A 17,049-nucleotide genomic window follows, 5' to 3' on the forward strand; every position below is an offset into this window, starting at 1 on the left:
GATGGGTGAGATAATATCTTTTATTGGACCAACTTTAGAAGTTGGTCCAATAAGAGATTCTCACCCACCTTGGCTAATATTCTGGGACCAACCTAGCTTCAACGCTGCATAGCTCAATTAGAAGCATGACTGCCTGTGGTCACTATCAAGGTCAGGCTCGAAACCCACTACAACCAAATGCATAATGGGGCTCCTATTTTCAAAACTGCAACCTAAATTGCAGCAGCAATATATGAACGTACGCAGGAACTGCAAGCACAGTGTTAGCATATCGGGTTTGTACACATTACTTGGATGAATGTATCTATGTAACTGTGTGTTCAGTACTCATAGGTATGCACATATGATTACCTGCAGATGTCTGGGTACTGAACACCATTACACAGCCACCTGCACAAGGAGATTTCACACATAGTTATCCAGGTGCAGAGTGATAACCTGTAGGATTAGCGAGGTGCACAGAAAGAGGGACTGTATGTAGTTACAGGGAATTACACACATTACTGGGATATACAAACTCAACAGTCACTCACCAGGGTGCAAATTTGCTCCCTGGGGTTACATATGATTACGTTGGGGCACACCGGTGTCTAGCTGCACAGGGGGATTGCATCAATATTAGCTATGGGCAACAGAGGGGAACGGCTCGAGTAGTTACTGGGGCGCAGGCAGACATGCTCAGATCATGTCCCTCATCCACGGGACACAACTGTATAGAAACACAATGGTAGGTTGAGCAAGTTGTAATAAGTTGTCCCCTTCATCTCTCTCCATTTCCTCTCCGGGAGCCTCTAGAGCTGCACGGGGAATAAGTCAGATCTGTAGCAAAGAGCCCCAGCACGTCCGCCACCACGAACGGCTGGCAGCCTGCCCCACCGGTGACAGTAATCAGCTGGCCCAAACCCCTTAAGAGGAGACGCTTCTCATATGCGCATGCGCAGTCTGTGGGCTTCTGGAGGCTGTCCCTCAGGACTCTCAGCGAGCATGCGTATTGGAAAAAATTGAGACAGCTTCAGCTCCTTTCTTGAGCGTCCTCTGGCTTCTCCAGCAGTCTCCTTTCGCGTGCGCGTCCTGGAGACTGGAGCGCGCAGTCGCTATCGGCGCCACTTTTTCCCTCCCCTCCCCCCGCTCTTTGAGTCCCTAGTATGGTGCGCGCGCGGGTCCGTTCCCACCCTCACGTGACAGGGAGGCGGAGAGAGGAAGGGAAAGGTCAGTGGCGACGTCGATGGAGCGGAAGGTCAGGGCGGGAGCGGAAGTGGGAGCCGAAGCCTGTCCGCCATTGTGGGGAAGCGGCGCCTAGAGCAGGGGGGGAAGCAGCGCTGCGTCCGGCCGGCCGGCTCCTTCCAGCGGGAACTCGATCAGCGGCGGCGACAATCAAGCGGCAGCGGGGAGAGCGGCGCGGTCGGTGTGTGCGGGAGTCACTCGAGGCCCAGGCGGAGCGAGGGGATCGCGGCTCCCCGTGAAGAATGTCAGCCACCAGCGTCGATCAGGTACGGGCCGCCGCGGCCCAGGCGCAGGGCGGGAGGAGGAAGAGCCCCAGGCGGAAGGGCCTGCGCGGCCAGGCGGGTCGGAATCCAGCCGGGCCCTTTCCGCCGTCGGGCGGGCAGCGCGGCTTCCCGGGCCTCATCCCCGTGGCCGGTAGCACGGCTCAGCGCCGCCTGCGCTCTGCATCGTGGGCTCCTCACCTTCTCCCCCAGCGGGGAGGATCCAGGCAGCCGCAGACCCCTATTTATAGCCGCATCTGAGCCGCGCCAGATTCCCTTCTGCGCTCCGAGCCTCTTTGCACCTCCTATCCCAAGGTTTCTGCCTTCTGCTCCCCAACATCTTGTCTTCTGATGTGTTCTTCATTTTTCCTCCTCTGGGCAGCTGATTCCCCTTTATCTCCCTCTCTGGGACCACGTCCTCCTTAGGACTCTGTCTTCCCCCAGTATGCCCAACAATTCCCTTATCTTTGGATATGGGTCTTTGCTGCCCTCTTCTTGGCTACCCACGCTCTGAGTAACGGTTGAGACTTCTCTTTGCCCGTACACCCAAAACTCCCTTCCGATCTGTGATGCTGCCTCCTTTTCCTCTTCCTGTCCTTAATCCTCTTTTCTTTCCCCCTCCCCCCTTCTCTCTGGGCTTCTGACATCTCCCGTTCCTCAAAGCTCTCAACTGCATGACCTCCTCTTCCCCCAGACATACCCCTCCCTGGGTTTGTGCTTCCTTGTCTTCCACACTTCCCTGCCCTGCGCCTCAGTTGTCCTGTTCTCTACCTATTCTTCATTGGTTCTCTGTTGCCTCCTTACCTCTTTCTCCCTACAACCTCTAGGCCTTTGCCTCCTTCTTGGGCCTCTGCCACTCCCCAAAATGTTCTGCTCCTGCATCCTCCTCTCAAATCCTGTCTGTGTCTCTTGGCCTCTGTACTGTATACTGTACATGCTCCATAGTTCCTCTGCCTGTGTGGGCTGCCATATTGCTTCCTAGCTGTGTTTTTTCTGTTCTTCATTCCTGGAAATTTCCACCACATGCATCTGAAGAAGTGGGTATTCACCCACGAAAGCTCATGCTCCAAAACATCTGTTAGTCTATAAGGTGCCACAGGATTCTTTGCTGCTTTTACAGATCCAGACTAACACGGCTACCCCTCTGATACTATTCCTATTTGTGAGTGCCTTCTCTTTCTTTCATCCCATTCTTTTTGTGGGTCACTAGCCCACAACTCCACTATCAATTGGGGTAGGCCCTGGGTCCCTGTGTTTGGTATGTGCTTGGATATGAAGGATTTTTTATTTAGAGTTAAGGGTTTTTTCCATTTTGTCTGGATTAAGAGAAAGAGTGACTAACAAATTAGCAAGTCATTAAAGGGTGATGGAGTCAAGGAAGACCCACTGCGGCTTAGTGGAATGTATGTGCCAGAGGAAAGGTGGTGGGTGCATTAGAACTTTACGTTCGTGGTTTTGTTTTTTCCAAACAGAATTTTATTTTATACAAGATATTATAACCTTCTCTTTATAATAATGCTTATTGTCTGACAGATTAAAAGTGCTTTATAATTACTAATCCTCACAACAGCTCTGATATTATTTCTGTTTCCTCTGTGGAAATGAGCATGATTGTACAGGAGTGGACATGTATAACTGATTGTCTTACGCCCCGCCCAATGCTCAGTCCACTGAATGTCTTGCCTTATATTACTATACATTCCTTTGAATATCTGAAAAACATGTAAAAAGGGTGCCTCACTGAGCTACGTGTTGTAAATGTTGGTCCATTCTTCAGTAACAGTAGTACCCAACTGTCAGTTTAAAAGATCACATGCTGTAAACAAGTTTCTGTATTTGCAATAGCCTTAGCCTACTAAAAAGGAGGATGTTCTTAAAATTTTATTTTACTTTTATTTTCTTTAGTACTTTTCTCTCACCTTGAACAATAAGAAAACAAAACCAATTTACCTTGCAGATTCAGTGTTGCAGCTTTTAGGGTTCAGACACTGCAGAGGAATGTTTTTGATAGTTATTTTTACGAGACCTTCTTAGATGTGGAGACATTTCTATTTGTCTTGGATTTTATTAACATGTATTTTTACCATATTTTAAGTTTTGGGTGGAATTTGAGTTGACTGTTCCTTTAAATGATAAAATCAGCAAACATAAACCATCATGAATGGAAAATTCAAGGATTTTTAGTTTTTGCTAATTTCCCTATTAATATTTTTCCTTTTATTTTTTTACCTTTTTATATACAGAGACCTAAAGGACAGGGAAATAAAGGTAAGATAATTCCTTATTATTTATGTCTGAGGCCCTGATCCTGCAATATATGGAAAAAGATGTCCTCAACCAATTATATAAAGTGAATGTAACTACAAGATATTCTAAAAACCCATCTTATCCAAGGTTGGCAATTTCCTTGGATTATCTAATTTAGGACAGGATGTTGGTAAATACCAGCTTAACCCTGGTTTAGACCAGGAAACTGGGGAAAATAATTGCTTCAGTGGCGAGCAAGTTCAGCAAACGTAGAATGAATTATTTCAGGCTTTAGATACATCCATTCAAAGCTGAGGGATAGGTTTGCTCTATCCACTACATCAGAGTTGGTCCTCTGCTACAGAATGTTGCATGGCCAAATGTATCTGGACTGCTAGTATGAAACTCTGCATGCTTCATACTGTATTATTGTCATTTTCATATAATAAAATGTTTTGGACTTTTGTTTATGTAATATTGAAAACTGAAATGTGAGTAATGAATTGCTTGAGAAAATACCAAATCAAAATGTATACAGACATTCTAATGTTCACTCTTATACTGACATATATTAGTATTATACTCACTGCAGTTTTACTTTAATTTAGAGTTGTACAAATAAAATCTCCAAATCTTTACGTAATCACAGTTTGAATATGTAACTAAAACTAAGTATATTGTAGTGTCTATTAAAGAAGCAGTTTTTAAAATAGATAATGCCATATCCTGGGACTAACTAGTTTTTCCTGGGACACTAAAAAACATGATTTTATCTGGTAAAAACCACTGCTGGTAAATGCCATGTCACACTGATTTTATCACACCAGCATGACTAGAAGTGGTGTGCAAAGAGTATTTTTCGTTTATTTTTAACATGATATATCACTGTAAAAATGCTTTAATATGCTTATCAAAGTAATCATTGTCATGAGTAATCAAGGGATAAGATGTAGCTGTTTCCATTTAGCTATCTTTCAGTGAAAATGTTGGCGTGATATCCTTGAGTATACTGTAGGCATTTACACCAACCCTATTCATTGTTACTTATTAATGTCTAATGAGGGTCATTTGCTCTAAAGAACAATGATCATGTGTGTTCATTTCGTTTCTTACTCATATCCATGAACAGAACACATCACCACTCCTATTCTGAGAAATCTTCACTGGTGTCTTGTTCATTTCAGAATCCAGTACAGAGTATTTCTTCTAGCAGTTATCCAGCTTCTCTGTTTTCACTTCTTCCACCTATCTGTTAGCACCTTACTAATGCTCTTTAAATTCCATACTCTCTTAGCTTATCCTCCCCCACAAAAACTCTACTCGCTTTCCTTAACTCTGCCCCCTAAAAGTACCTGGAAATGCCTGTGCCTAAATGGCTGTGACTTTCCAGATCATATTTTATGACTAACACTTCTCTCAGTCCTGCAGTTTATAATCTTTTGTTTAATATAGTAATCAGATTTTATTCTGTGACCTCCCTCCCCATCTCCGCCTCAGTTTTCTCATGTTTGTTTGTTTTTTGTTTTGTTTTTTCCTGGGAGATCAGCAGTTTTATTATGCTAACAACACACATACAGAGTGCAATCTGCGTGATAGATATAATCTGTATTCTCACTGATATCTTCATGCATAGTGTAGGAAACATCTCATATGGATGGATGATATTTAAAAAAATCATTTTTATAGCAGTAAAATTGTCATTAAACTATGAACATTATATTCTTTGTAAAGTGTTTGAAAATGATACCATCATATTCATAATCATCGTTAAAAATGCCATATTTATTACTAAAAATCATCCAACAGAAGAAGGTTTCACCATTTATATCATTTGTGTACTACTTGAATTTCTTATTTACTACATTTAATTCATCGAAAAGTAAACTTGTCACTGTTTAGATTTTTGTTCTCAGTCTCGTCTTACATATAGGCTCTGTCCCTGAGCAATATTAACTGTACCCACGTTTTCATCAACACAGCTCCTTAAAGGTGTCTCCCAAATGTACTGTCCCAACTTTGACCTATCAGAATGTTCTATCGTAATCTCAGCCTTTGTGGTGAACCACTGAATGAACTTTACCTCCTAAATCCTCTCTCCTTGGCTGTCAAAGCATTGCACAACTCTATTCTTTCCTCCATTTCTGTTCTTCCATGTCTTCTTCTTTTGCCACTCATTACTCTCTTTTCAAGCCTAGCTTTTAACCACCTGCTTTTTTCCTTTTCTGCTCGTCTTCTTCCATGTTACTTTGTGCATGGCACTACCTCTTGTTCTTTTATGCCAAGAGGTCTATACCTTCAACTTTCTCCTTAAACTACACTATTTCTAAGCTATTTAAAGGTGATCTCATGGAGATCTGCACCAATTTGAGTTTCATCCTGTGTTTTGCTTGATCTGTATTGTCTGTATTTGAAATAGAAGTTAAACCTTTTGATGCATGGATTGCTGGTAATTATTTAATAATGAACATAGACTAGTGAATTTTACTTCGATTTATGTGTACTAGCATAATTTTGTGATAGGTGCATTATGAATACTGCGTAATGTTAGAATCCAAATAAAGCTTTTAAGTAAAACCTTTTTCCAAAACCTAAATGTTGGGCCTAAACTACTGGATCTAGACTATTTTAGATTGCAAACTGTTAAATACTTTATATTAACTGCTTATAACTATATGCTAGTGAAAATGGTTTGTTTGTATCACCAACAGATGTCCCAATCACATACAGCACTAGGCACTATGCAGACATATAATAAAAGACAATCACTGCCTAAATAGCTCAGTCTTATAAGACAAGATATTACAGATGATAAAGGGATTGGGGAAGGAGGATGAAAGTAACAGTGATAGGAGTGCTTGGTTACATAGACTAGTTAATATACACAGTTAGATGGTTTTGAGTCATTCAGAGTTTTTATTTATGTCATGGGTATAAATAAAGTAGATATTGGTAGTCCCTACTTGGCTATACATTAACAGTTGGTAATCTCCTGCAGGGATCATGATAGGGTTCCTGTTTGAAGTGGTCTTTGAAGCAGGATAGAGTAGTGAGCTGACAGACTAGTTTGAGGAATATATATATTTCCATACATGGAAGAAAATGGGGAAAAAAGGGTAGTTTTGGGGTGGCATCTTTGGCAGATGGAAAGGAAGTAGTGCAGTAAGGTATTAGAGGATAAGTAGGAATAGTAGTAAGATATTGTATGAGAGCAGTTAACATTGAAATTGTAAAATACCTTAGAACAATATTGTGAAAGTAACTAAATTATGTGGTCTTGTGAGACTTCTTATCTGACATTCTATTGACAATTAATTATAAATTGAGGGAAAACATACACTATGGCAACCAGAAATAGAGATCCAGGAAGATCTGTATGTAGCAGAGTAGTAATTTATAATTCAGGTTTATGTGAAAGAAGCAAGAGTTCGTGTTGCTGCAAGAACTGAATGAGTAAAATACGTTTCTCTGAAGGTTTTGTCTGTTACAGCTGTCAACTCTTGGACAATTTACTGAGAGAACTTGTTGGTTGGAATAGGCTTCAACCCATAAAAAGGTGCCTTTTCTTATGAATGCGTTTGATTATTGCTCTTGCAAAACACTTTCTTCTCAATTTGCATGTTCTAATGTATTAAAATTACAAGACATGCAGGGTGAACTGTAAAGAATGGGGCATAAAACTGGTAGATATTCCAATACTTAGATTTACCAAGCCAGTATAAACCATTACCATATTGGATACTCAGAAGTCCAAACAACACAGTTCCTTTAAAATGATCCAGCCTCAGGCCTTGATCCAGGGACCTAAATCAAATGATGTTTTCTGAAAGTCTTATTTCATCATATAAAAGAAAAGGTTCTACCAATCCATAAGGCTCGGACACATTACCTCCTAGGTTAATAAATGTTTCAGCTCTTACCAAATATATGCTACAGCCAATTCTTCTTAACTAAACTAAAATTTATTAAAAAACAAGAGAGGGAATGGTTAAAAGATCAACGTATGTGCAGACATGAGTTCAATTCATTGAGGTTTAGATTCATAGCAGAGATGGGTTTCAGAGTGGTAGCCATGTTAGTCTGTATCAGCCAAAAGGAACGAGGAGTGCTTTTGGCATCTTGGGGGTGAGGGGTCCCCAACACAGTGCCCGCAGGCGCCATGGCGCCCGCATACTAGCCAGCGGACGAGCATCCGCCAGAATGCCACCGGCAAGCAGCGTCGACGACGCCTCTGAATGATGCTGCTTGTTGGCAGCGATGCCTTTTGACATTGCCGCTTGTCAGCAGCATTTCGGCGGCGAAGCCTATTGACGTTGCTGCTTGTCGGCAGCATTTCGGCGGATGCTTGTCCTCTGTGGCACCAGACGAAAAAGGTTGGGGATCACTGCCTTAGCGACTAACACATTTATTCGGGCATAAGGTTGGGGAGCTGTCTGTAAGCAAGGACTGGCCTGTCTCCCAAGATCTGTGAGAGTGAGGGATTGTCCTTCACGATAGGTTGTAGATCCTTGATGTGCTGGAGAGGTTTTAGCTGAGGGCTGAACGTGACAGACTCCAACAAGAAACTGCAGGACTGGAATTAATTTGCAAACTGGACACCATTAAATTAGGCCTGAATAAAGACTGGGAGTGGATGGGTTGTTACACAAAGTAAAAACTATTTCCCCATGCTATTTTTTTTTACCCTACTGTTACTCACACCTTCTTGTCAACTGTTTGAAACAGGCCATCCTGAGTATCACTACAAGTTTTTTTTTCTCCTGCTGATAATAGCGCACATTAATTGATTGATCTCCTTAGAGTTGGTATAGCAATACCCATTTTTTCATGTTCTCTATGTATATATATCTTCCTACTATATTTTCCACTGCATGCATCTGATGAAGTGAGCTTTAGCCCACGAAAGCTTATGCTCAAATGAATTTTAGTCTCTAAGGCGCTGCAAGTACTCTTCGTTCTTATAGCAGAGTTGGTGAGCTTTGTAGATGCAAAGAGTTCCTTTAGAATTCAGTTCATACGTTATAGTCCAGTGTCCAAATATCATATTCAGAGCGTGCCAGCATAACTAGGACCTAAGTCTTGCGACTCAAACTTCCTCTGGTGAAGCTTAAGTAGATCTGAGATGACAGAATCAGGGCCCAAGGATTTTTTAATACAATTTCACGTCCTCTTTGACAAGTTGGGATTTCCTTGGGGAACAGAAGGTAATTGGAATGACTTTGAATGAAGTCCATCACTGGTACTTAGCTACAGAATTAACATGAGGCAATTTACTTGTTCCTACACCATTCACAGGTTATTTGCTATACATTTCAAAGAGAGATGAATACAGAGATATCCTGTGTTTACAATTCATTTAAATGCTAGGATGTTCTTTTGATCCGTGAATTATCAGAAGACAGCATAAGACAGCGACTGTTGATTACATTGTCAACCCTACTTATACATATGTAAATACATACAAAAACAAATATTATCTCCCCACATGTGTTTAGAGGGTTGTTTATTTTGCAGGATGTTTAACCCTTTCTAGCCATGCATCACAAATGCAAATTTCATTCTTACATTTTTGTGTCCATCACTTGTGAAAAAGGACACAGGTGAATATTTTGCCACAAATTTTCATTCAATGCAAAACGATAGTAAAAAGAACATACTGTAAATCTGATTAGTCAGTAGATTGACTGTTTATGGAAGTAGACAATAGAATTTTATTTTGAGGGTAGCATTAAGGTAATGGTGCTTTTGGGAACTTTTGGGTAATTTGGTTAATTACCAGTTAATAGTTCAAGCAAGGTGAAAGTGAATTAGGAACATTGGTGAGCTTTTAGCATAGATCATGTATCTTAACTTGTTTGAAAAGTACTGACTAAATGTGTGGTGCTATCTATGTTGTTTTTTTAATAATAAGCCAGTTAAAGTGAAGAGCCAAAATAAAACGTTTTTAGGGCTGGACTTCTTCATCACTAGGAAATTAACACTATGGCAGTCCAGAATTATTTGGTCTCATTGTGAAACCCACACAGCTTTGAGACTGACTGACTTATCTGTTGTACTGTTGTCCTGCTTGTCCAATTTAGGTCCATATTCTGTTTGCATGGAGCTCAGCCAAAGCTGTGTCAAGACAACTTGAATCTGTTTGGAAAATGGTATTGGTATCATGAAGAGTGATACTTGCTTCATTTCCCATCCACTGGAGAGTGACTGTGTTAGATGTTAGGTAGCTGCAGTGCCCTATCTGGGGAAAGGGATGTAACTCTAGCCTTAGGTATAACATTGGAGAAGTGCTTAAGTATTGTGTTTAAGTATCATGCTTTGGTGTTGTGAAGCAGGCAGATATGCTATATAATGCAGTGTTGGGGTACCATGGAAAGTCTGCCTATCTTTCACATGGAAATCCCAAGTGATAGGTTGGAGAAGAAAGGGCAAGGAAGATATTAGGTTCTAGACTTGTCTCCCATGGGAAGTGGTGGAAACTTCATAATATTGTTTCTAAACAAAATACTAAAAAAATGAGAGCAATCCGGCATTTTTGAGGGAGAGATTGAGTGATAGGAAGGTCTTATGTTTCCACCTTCTGATTCTAGGGTATCCCAGAGGAAAGGGGAGAATGGGACATCCTGATGGGTGGCAGGAAGTGTGGGAGGGAGGGTAACCACTTCAGGGACTCAGCTCCTGCTTCTTTCTCCTCTTTCCTTGCTAGTGTTACTACAAGGTTGCAGGGGATAGCAGAGTAGGAGCCAAAGGGGGTGGATAAGGAGCTTATTTGCATAATCTTTCTGTCCACCTGTTGAGCCACTCGCTTCACACTGGTTCCAAGCTGTCCATGGCTGGAAGGAACTGGGAAATGTATTCATTCCTCCCAGGTAGTCACATTTTTTCCCAGAGGATTTTGCCCTTAAATTGTGAACTTCCTGAGCTAATGGAACTTGCTTTCCTAAATCTTTGAGTACTCATTATGCTATATATTATACAGTTTTAAAAAGTGTGTTTACTGTGTTATACAAACTTGGTATGGCAAATTTCCTCTTGCAGTGAAAGTAACATAGATTTCTTCCCCCCCAAAAAAGTGGAAATAGCTCTATGACCATAGTAGTATAAATGTGAAGCTCTGAGAAACAGGGCACTTTAACCCTTAAGCAGTTTAGTAGAGTTATAAACTGAGCTGTGACATGACAGTTTGGTTTGTTCTTCATTGTACTAGTTTTCTGCAGACAATAATGCTGAATTCATTTGTTTGGTTTTTTTTTTCCCCCTTATGACTGCAGAGAAAAGTGGTTCGCTCTGACACACTCCTGCACTGTGAAATTATGCCAAGTGAGTGTGTCTGCAGGTGCTTTATCACAGAAAAAAATCGATTTGTAAACCATCAGACCTCTTCATTCATGAAACATAAGTTTTCCTTCCTAAAAAGTATTTGTAAATCTTGAGCTGAGCTATAAGACACTGTTGTTTCTTCATTGGATTACTTTCTAAGAACTGTCATCTAAGCACTCATTAAAATTGATGCAACAATGCAGTGTAGGATTAAACAGAAGAGAACCTGTCTACCTGATTATTTGTAACAAGTACTTTATAACATATATAGTTTAATGAAATTATCTTGAATTAAATCTTACACGCAAAACTTACTTGCTGTTCTTTTGTGAATACTGTATGTATATATCTGTCATCAAAATTTGTTACATCATTTGATTTAATAGCCTAGGCTTTAGGTTGTTTTCTCTCTCAGAGACAAATATCGTATACTAGCTTTTAAACACTTCTGAGATCTAAAATGTAACAAAGTCCTGGTAATTGAATCAGTACAAGATGTTCTGCTTCTTAAAAAACAAGAGAACAGGCAGTTCACCATACAGATGACAATTTAGTAGAAAATAAGACGGAACTGTTTTTTGCTTTGAATTTAAGTTACACCACCACAATTCTACGAGAGTGTCTCTAATACAAGCTTGCTTTTCAGTTTCAGTACAAAACGGTTCGATTCATCAAAAGGATGCAGTAAATGATGATGACTTTGAGCCATATCTAAGTAGCCAGACAAATCAGGTGAGCATTCATTGCTATTTTGAAGTATATTCAGAGTTTGTGTAGCTAAGCTTTCCTCATACACCAATTTGCATGTTTGAAATATAACTTAATTCTTAGCCTGTAATTGGTCTAAAACATGTCATCTTTTTAATAGTAACGTTCTTGTGAAGCTTCAAGTAAAGGATCAGATTAAGTTTAGTCGGTTCTGTGTGTCCAAGATAGATATGCATACGTATGCATTCTACAATCAGATGTATCCTTTACTTTTTTGCCTTCTAACTGAGTTCAGTTATACCCCTGCTATATTGTTAAGACAATAGTGCCTGGGTCCCTAGGTAATAGTAGTGGTGTACACATGATTTCCACTGAAGTCAATGGGAGTTATTAATATACAGTTGATAGCATAATCAAGACCTCTGAAGTTTTAATATTGCCTGTTGTGTAAGTTTTCTGCCAGTAAATGGATGACTTCACTTTCTGGACTGGGGATCCTCCATCTTTTGTAATACTAAATTATTTTTTTATTAAAACGTTTAATTCAATAATTAAGATAAACCTGAAAGTTCCAGTATACTCTTTTTGGGATGGAGGAAGGAATGAAGGTGGTTGAAATGGATTTTGGGGTTTTCCTTTCCTTCTCACCTGCTTTGATATTACAACACTGGGCTGTTTTCTGTGGGAGGAAGATGGGAAGTGGCATCTTTGCAAACCAATCAATGCCACTTGAGTCATCTGAAGGGAGTCTTTAAAGTGATTTGAGCTATACCTTTCAAAGAGCTGAATTCTTTGCTTCCTCAGTGCCTTTATTCTATGAGATCTGGGAGTGAACTCAACATGCAAATTTTGCATTACTTCTCTAGACCATTGAATTGAACCATATGTTTGATGTTATAAATATTGTGGGACTGTTTTTATGAAATGCATGAGTACTTTTTATAATCTCTTATCCAGAACTGAATAGACACCGAGTGTTCTCCCACGAAGCACTGAACATAATTTAATTTTTAATAGTAATGAGAACCTCAGCAAGAAACAAGTATAAGAAAACTGCAGTCATATTTACAAATTATGTTGTCTTATTTTTTTAATTTGTTGAGCTACTTTTTATTTAAAAAATACCTTAGTTTAGTCCCTTTGCTGTTAAGAATTAATTTGATTTGGTAGTGTAATTTTGCATGCCCAGGTTTGAACTTTTAAATTTAGATGGTATACACAATGTAGATGTTTACTGATGAATATCCTTATGTTTCTCTTACTTACAGCTAGCATGATTCTAATTCTAAGGATTGGATAAGGCCCTTGTTTGAAACTTATTTTCTAAAATACAGTAAACTTAAAATAATTGTAATCTTTTCTAATTATTTTTAAGTGCAGTAATACATGACTAGGCCTTGGAGTGTCCAATATTTGGATTCATGTTGGAATTCACACCTTGTTGTGGTTTATTGCTTGCTTTTAAATGTGTTACTTAGTGTTAGTTGGTAAAACACTGAATATTCTGAGACCTCTTTTGCTACCAGTTGGATTTCAGGAATCCATGTATATTTAAGTAATACAAAATATTGTAAGGCCTGTCGAGACTGGGTTTGTATATGAAGAAGGAGCTGCTTATAACAAATACAACTAATGTAACAACATGTGAGTTCTGCAGATTGTATGTACCTGTGTTATAATAGTCTCTCAGCACTTGCATGAAGCATTTCCATCTCTACTGAAGATCTTCTTCAAGTTAGTTGAATAGATTCTTTTTCACATATGGGTACCTTTAATCTTGCTTAATATATTAAGCACTGAATTTCTCAAGTTCTTTATCAGTCTATAACTAGGTGTGGCAGAATTCAGTTTTGTTTTTTAAATTGACAGATATCAATGTTTATTTTTAAGCATTTTTTTTAAGATACAGGTGGTATTGTGAGTGTCAGACCCTGGTAGAATCAGACAATTTAATGACACTAGATATTGAGATTCAAAAAGTTAAAGCTTTATAACCATTAAAAAGCACATTGTCAACATTACTTGTCAAAATATACTGATATTCTTAAATCAAACCCTTAAATTCTCAAGCAGCATTTTTCTTTCTTTGCAGGTTTGTAAATTTCTGTTATCAAAAGGAATTTTTTTGTTAGCGTGTATGTAGGCAGTGAACTCAGCGCTTACTGATATTTACCAGTAAAAAAAACCTCATCCTTCCATGCCTATCTATAGTCAAAGGTTAACATCACCATACCCATAGCAGACTTTAGGATGGCTCTGATTGATATTATATAGTAGAACCTCAGAGTTGTGAACATTAGAGTTATGAACTGACCGGTCATTCCCCTCATTTGGAAACGGAAGCATGCAATCTGGCAGCAGCAGAGACCAAAGAAGGGGTGGGAGAAAGCAAATACAGTACAGTACTGGGTTAAATGTAAAGTACTAAAAAAAGAGAAGTTTAAAAAAAAAAAAAAAGGTTGGACAGGGTATGGAAACTCTGCTTTTTTCATTTAAATTAAGATTAAAAGCAGCATTTTTCTTCTGCATATTAAAGCTTTGAAGCTATATTAAGTCAATGTTCAGTTGTAAATGTTTGGTAGAACAACTATAACATTTTGTTCAGAGTTGCAAACGTTTGAGTTATGAACAACCTCCATTTCTGAGGTGTTCATAACTCTGAGGTTTTACTGTATGTAATTTTTTACTAGAGAAAAAGGTGGATTTACACTAAAATGAACTTTGAAAAAATAAACTTTATGCATGTGAGACTCAAAGGGATAGCTCAGTGGTTTGAGCATTGGCCTGCTAAACCTAGGGTTGTGAGTTCAGTCCTTGAGGGGGCCACTTAGAGATGTGGGGCAAAATCAGTACTTGGTCCTGCTAGTGAAGGCAGGGGGCTGAACTCAATGACCTTTCGGGGTCCCTTCCAGTTCTATGAGATAGGTGTATTTCCATATAATCTCAGATAAAAATCTGTTTGAGATTTCTGTAGCCTTAAAGAAAAAGGGAATATTGTAAATAGAGCATCAACATTATTTGTTGTCTGATACCTGTCATTTTCCCTTGAATTATTTTGATGATGGAAAGTTCCACTGCTGATTTTACTTTATTTTCTTACAGAGTAACAGCTATCCACCAATGTCAGACCCATACATGCCTAGTTATTATGCTCCATCCATTGGATTTCCATATTCTCTAAGTGAAGCAGCATGGTCCACTGCAGGTGACCCTCCAATGCCATACTTGACAACCTATGGACAGATGAGCAATGGTGAACATCACTATATACCTGATGGTGTGTTTAGTCAACCTGGGGCTTTAGGAAATACCCCTCCATTCCTTGGTCAACATGGATTTAATTTTTTTCCTGGGAATGCAGATTTCTCTACATGGGGGACAAGTGGATCTCAGGGACAATCAACACAAAGCTCTGCTTATAGCAGCAGCTATGGCTATCCACCTAGCTCTCTTGGTAGAGCCATAGCAGATGGACAGGCTGGATTTGGCAATGATACTTTGAGCAAGGTGCCTGGGATTAGCAGCATTGAGCAAGGCATGACTGGACTGAAAATTGGTGGGGATATGACAGCTGCTGTGACAAAAACTGTAGGTTCAGCTCTGAGCAGTACAGGTATGACAAGCATTGCAGCAAATAGTGTGCCCCCAGTTAGCAGTTCAGCACCTAAACCAACCTCCTGGGCTGCCATCGCTAGGAAGCCTGCTAAACCTCAGCCGAAACTCAAACCTAAGGGTAATGTGGGAATTGGGGGCCCTGCTGTACCACCGCCTCCTATAAAACACAACATGAACATTGGAACTTGGGATGAGAAAGGATCCATGGTAAAAGCACCCCCTTCCCAGCCAATACTGCCTCCTCAGACTATAATACAGCAGCCTCAGCCATTAATTCAACCACCACCATTGGTGCAAAGCCAACTGCCTCAACAGCAGCCTCAGCCACCACAACCGCAGCAGCAACAAGGACCTCAGCAGCAGGCCCAGCCTCACCAGTTGCAGCAGCAACAGCAGCTGCAAAACCGCTGGATAGCTCCTCGTAACAGGGGTGTGGGCTTCAGCCAGAACAATGGAGGAGCTGGCAGCGAAAACTTTGGCTTAGGTGTTGTACCTGTCAGCTCTTCACCTGGTGTAGAGGTGCACCCAGTACTGGAGAAACTAAAGGCCATAAACAACTATAATCCCAAAGACTTTGATTGGAATCTGAAGAATGGACGTGTGTTTATAATCAAAAGCTATTCGGAGGACGATATACACCGCTCCATTAAATACTCTATCTGGTGTAGTACTGAACATGGTAATAAACGCTTGGATGCTGCTTACCGTTCCCTGAATGGGAAAGGTCCACTCTATTTACTCTTCAGTGTGAATGGCAGTGGACATTTTTGTGGAGTGGCTGAGATGAAGTCTGTTGTGGACTACAATGCATATGCCGGAGTCTGGTCTCAGGATAAGTGGAAGGGGAAGTTTGATGTTAAGTGGATCTTTGTCAAAGACGTTCCCAATAACCAGCTGCGGCACATTCGTTTGGAAAACAATGACAACAAACCGGTTACCAATTCGAGGGACACTCAAGAGGTACCCCTAGAAAAAGCTAAGCAAGTGCTTAAAATAATTGCTACTTTCAAGCATACCACCTCAATCTTTGATGACTTTGCACACTATGAAAAGCGTCAAGAGGAGGAGGAAGCCATGCGTAGGGTAAGAATCCAATTTCATTATAGCAATTTTTCTGTAGTGTCTTTGGGTTATTTTATTTTTTTTTGTTTTGGTACTCTAGTTATTTCTTACAACTCAATTTGCAGTATACGTTGAAGCAGAAAGTAATACTACTTTGTCTCAAGCTGGTTATAGTGCTTTGGTAGTTGATGTAAGAGCCAGTTACAAATTAGATTGTTCTTGTGGTTAAATCTAAATTATTTGTGGAGTAACATGAACGGAACAATCTTAACGTAAGTTTATGTGTAAGAAGACATTTTACTTATTGTTACAAAGTGAAAAAAACTCAGTGGCATATAACATTCCTAATGGAGTCTCGTTTTTAGTGCAATATTAACAATTCTTTGACAATTTTTAGTTCCATATTGAAATTAGGTGCGACACAATCAGTTTAGGACACTGAATTACAAGGGAAATAAAGGTATTTAATGCTGCAACAGATAATTCTCAAGTAAAATGATGTTTTTAAAATCAAGATTCTAGCAGAATACTAATCTGAAAATTTGTGCTTAGGTCAGTTTGTGTTTGTCTTAGCTTTTAAAGTTTTTTAAAATATGTAAGCAGCCCAGTGAGCACGTTT

At 39.9% G+C, this 17,049-nt stretch overlaps 1 protein-coding gene across 3 annotated transcripts in view; it reads left to right on the forward strand.

The window, feature by feature from the left end:
• The first annotated feature begins 941 nt into the window (after positions 1–941).
• The window catches only part of YTHDF3 (YTH N6-methyladenosine RNA binding protein 3), a 44,353-nt gene continuing 28,245 nt past the window's right edge, over positions 942–17,049 (forward strand). The window contains exons 1-5 of one of the 3 annotated variants that reach the window (XM_030553173.1): positions 942–1,490; positions 3,728–3,752; positions 10,997–11,045; positions 11,692–11,777; positions 14,856–16,451. In XM_030553173.1, coding sequence (XP_030409033.1) covers positions 11,039–11,045; positions 11,692–11,777; positions 14,856–16,451 — 1,689 coding nt within the window. In that variant the 5' untranslated portion in view covers positions 942–1,490; positions 3,728–3,752; positions 10,997–11,038. The remainder of the gene's footprint in view (positions 1,491–3,727; positions 3,753–10,996; positions 11,046–11,691; positions 11,778–14,855; positions 16,452–17,049) is intronic. The other 2 variants (XM_030553171.1, XM_030553172.1) reach the window with 2 other exon arrangements.

The sequence above is a fragment of the Gopherus evgoodei genome, chromosome 2 (assembly GCF_007399415.2).
Source record: "Gopherus evgoodei ecotype Sinaloan lineage chromosome 2, rGopEvg1_v1.p, whole genome shotgun sequence".
Taxonomy (NCBI): domain Eukaryota; kingdom Metazoa; phylum Chordata; order Testudines; family Testudinidae; genus Gopherus; species Gopherus evgoodei.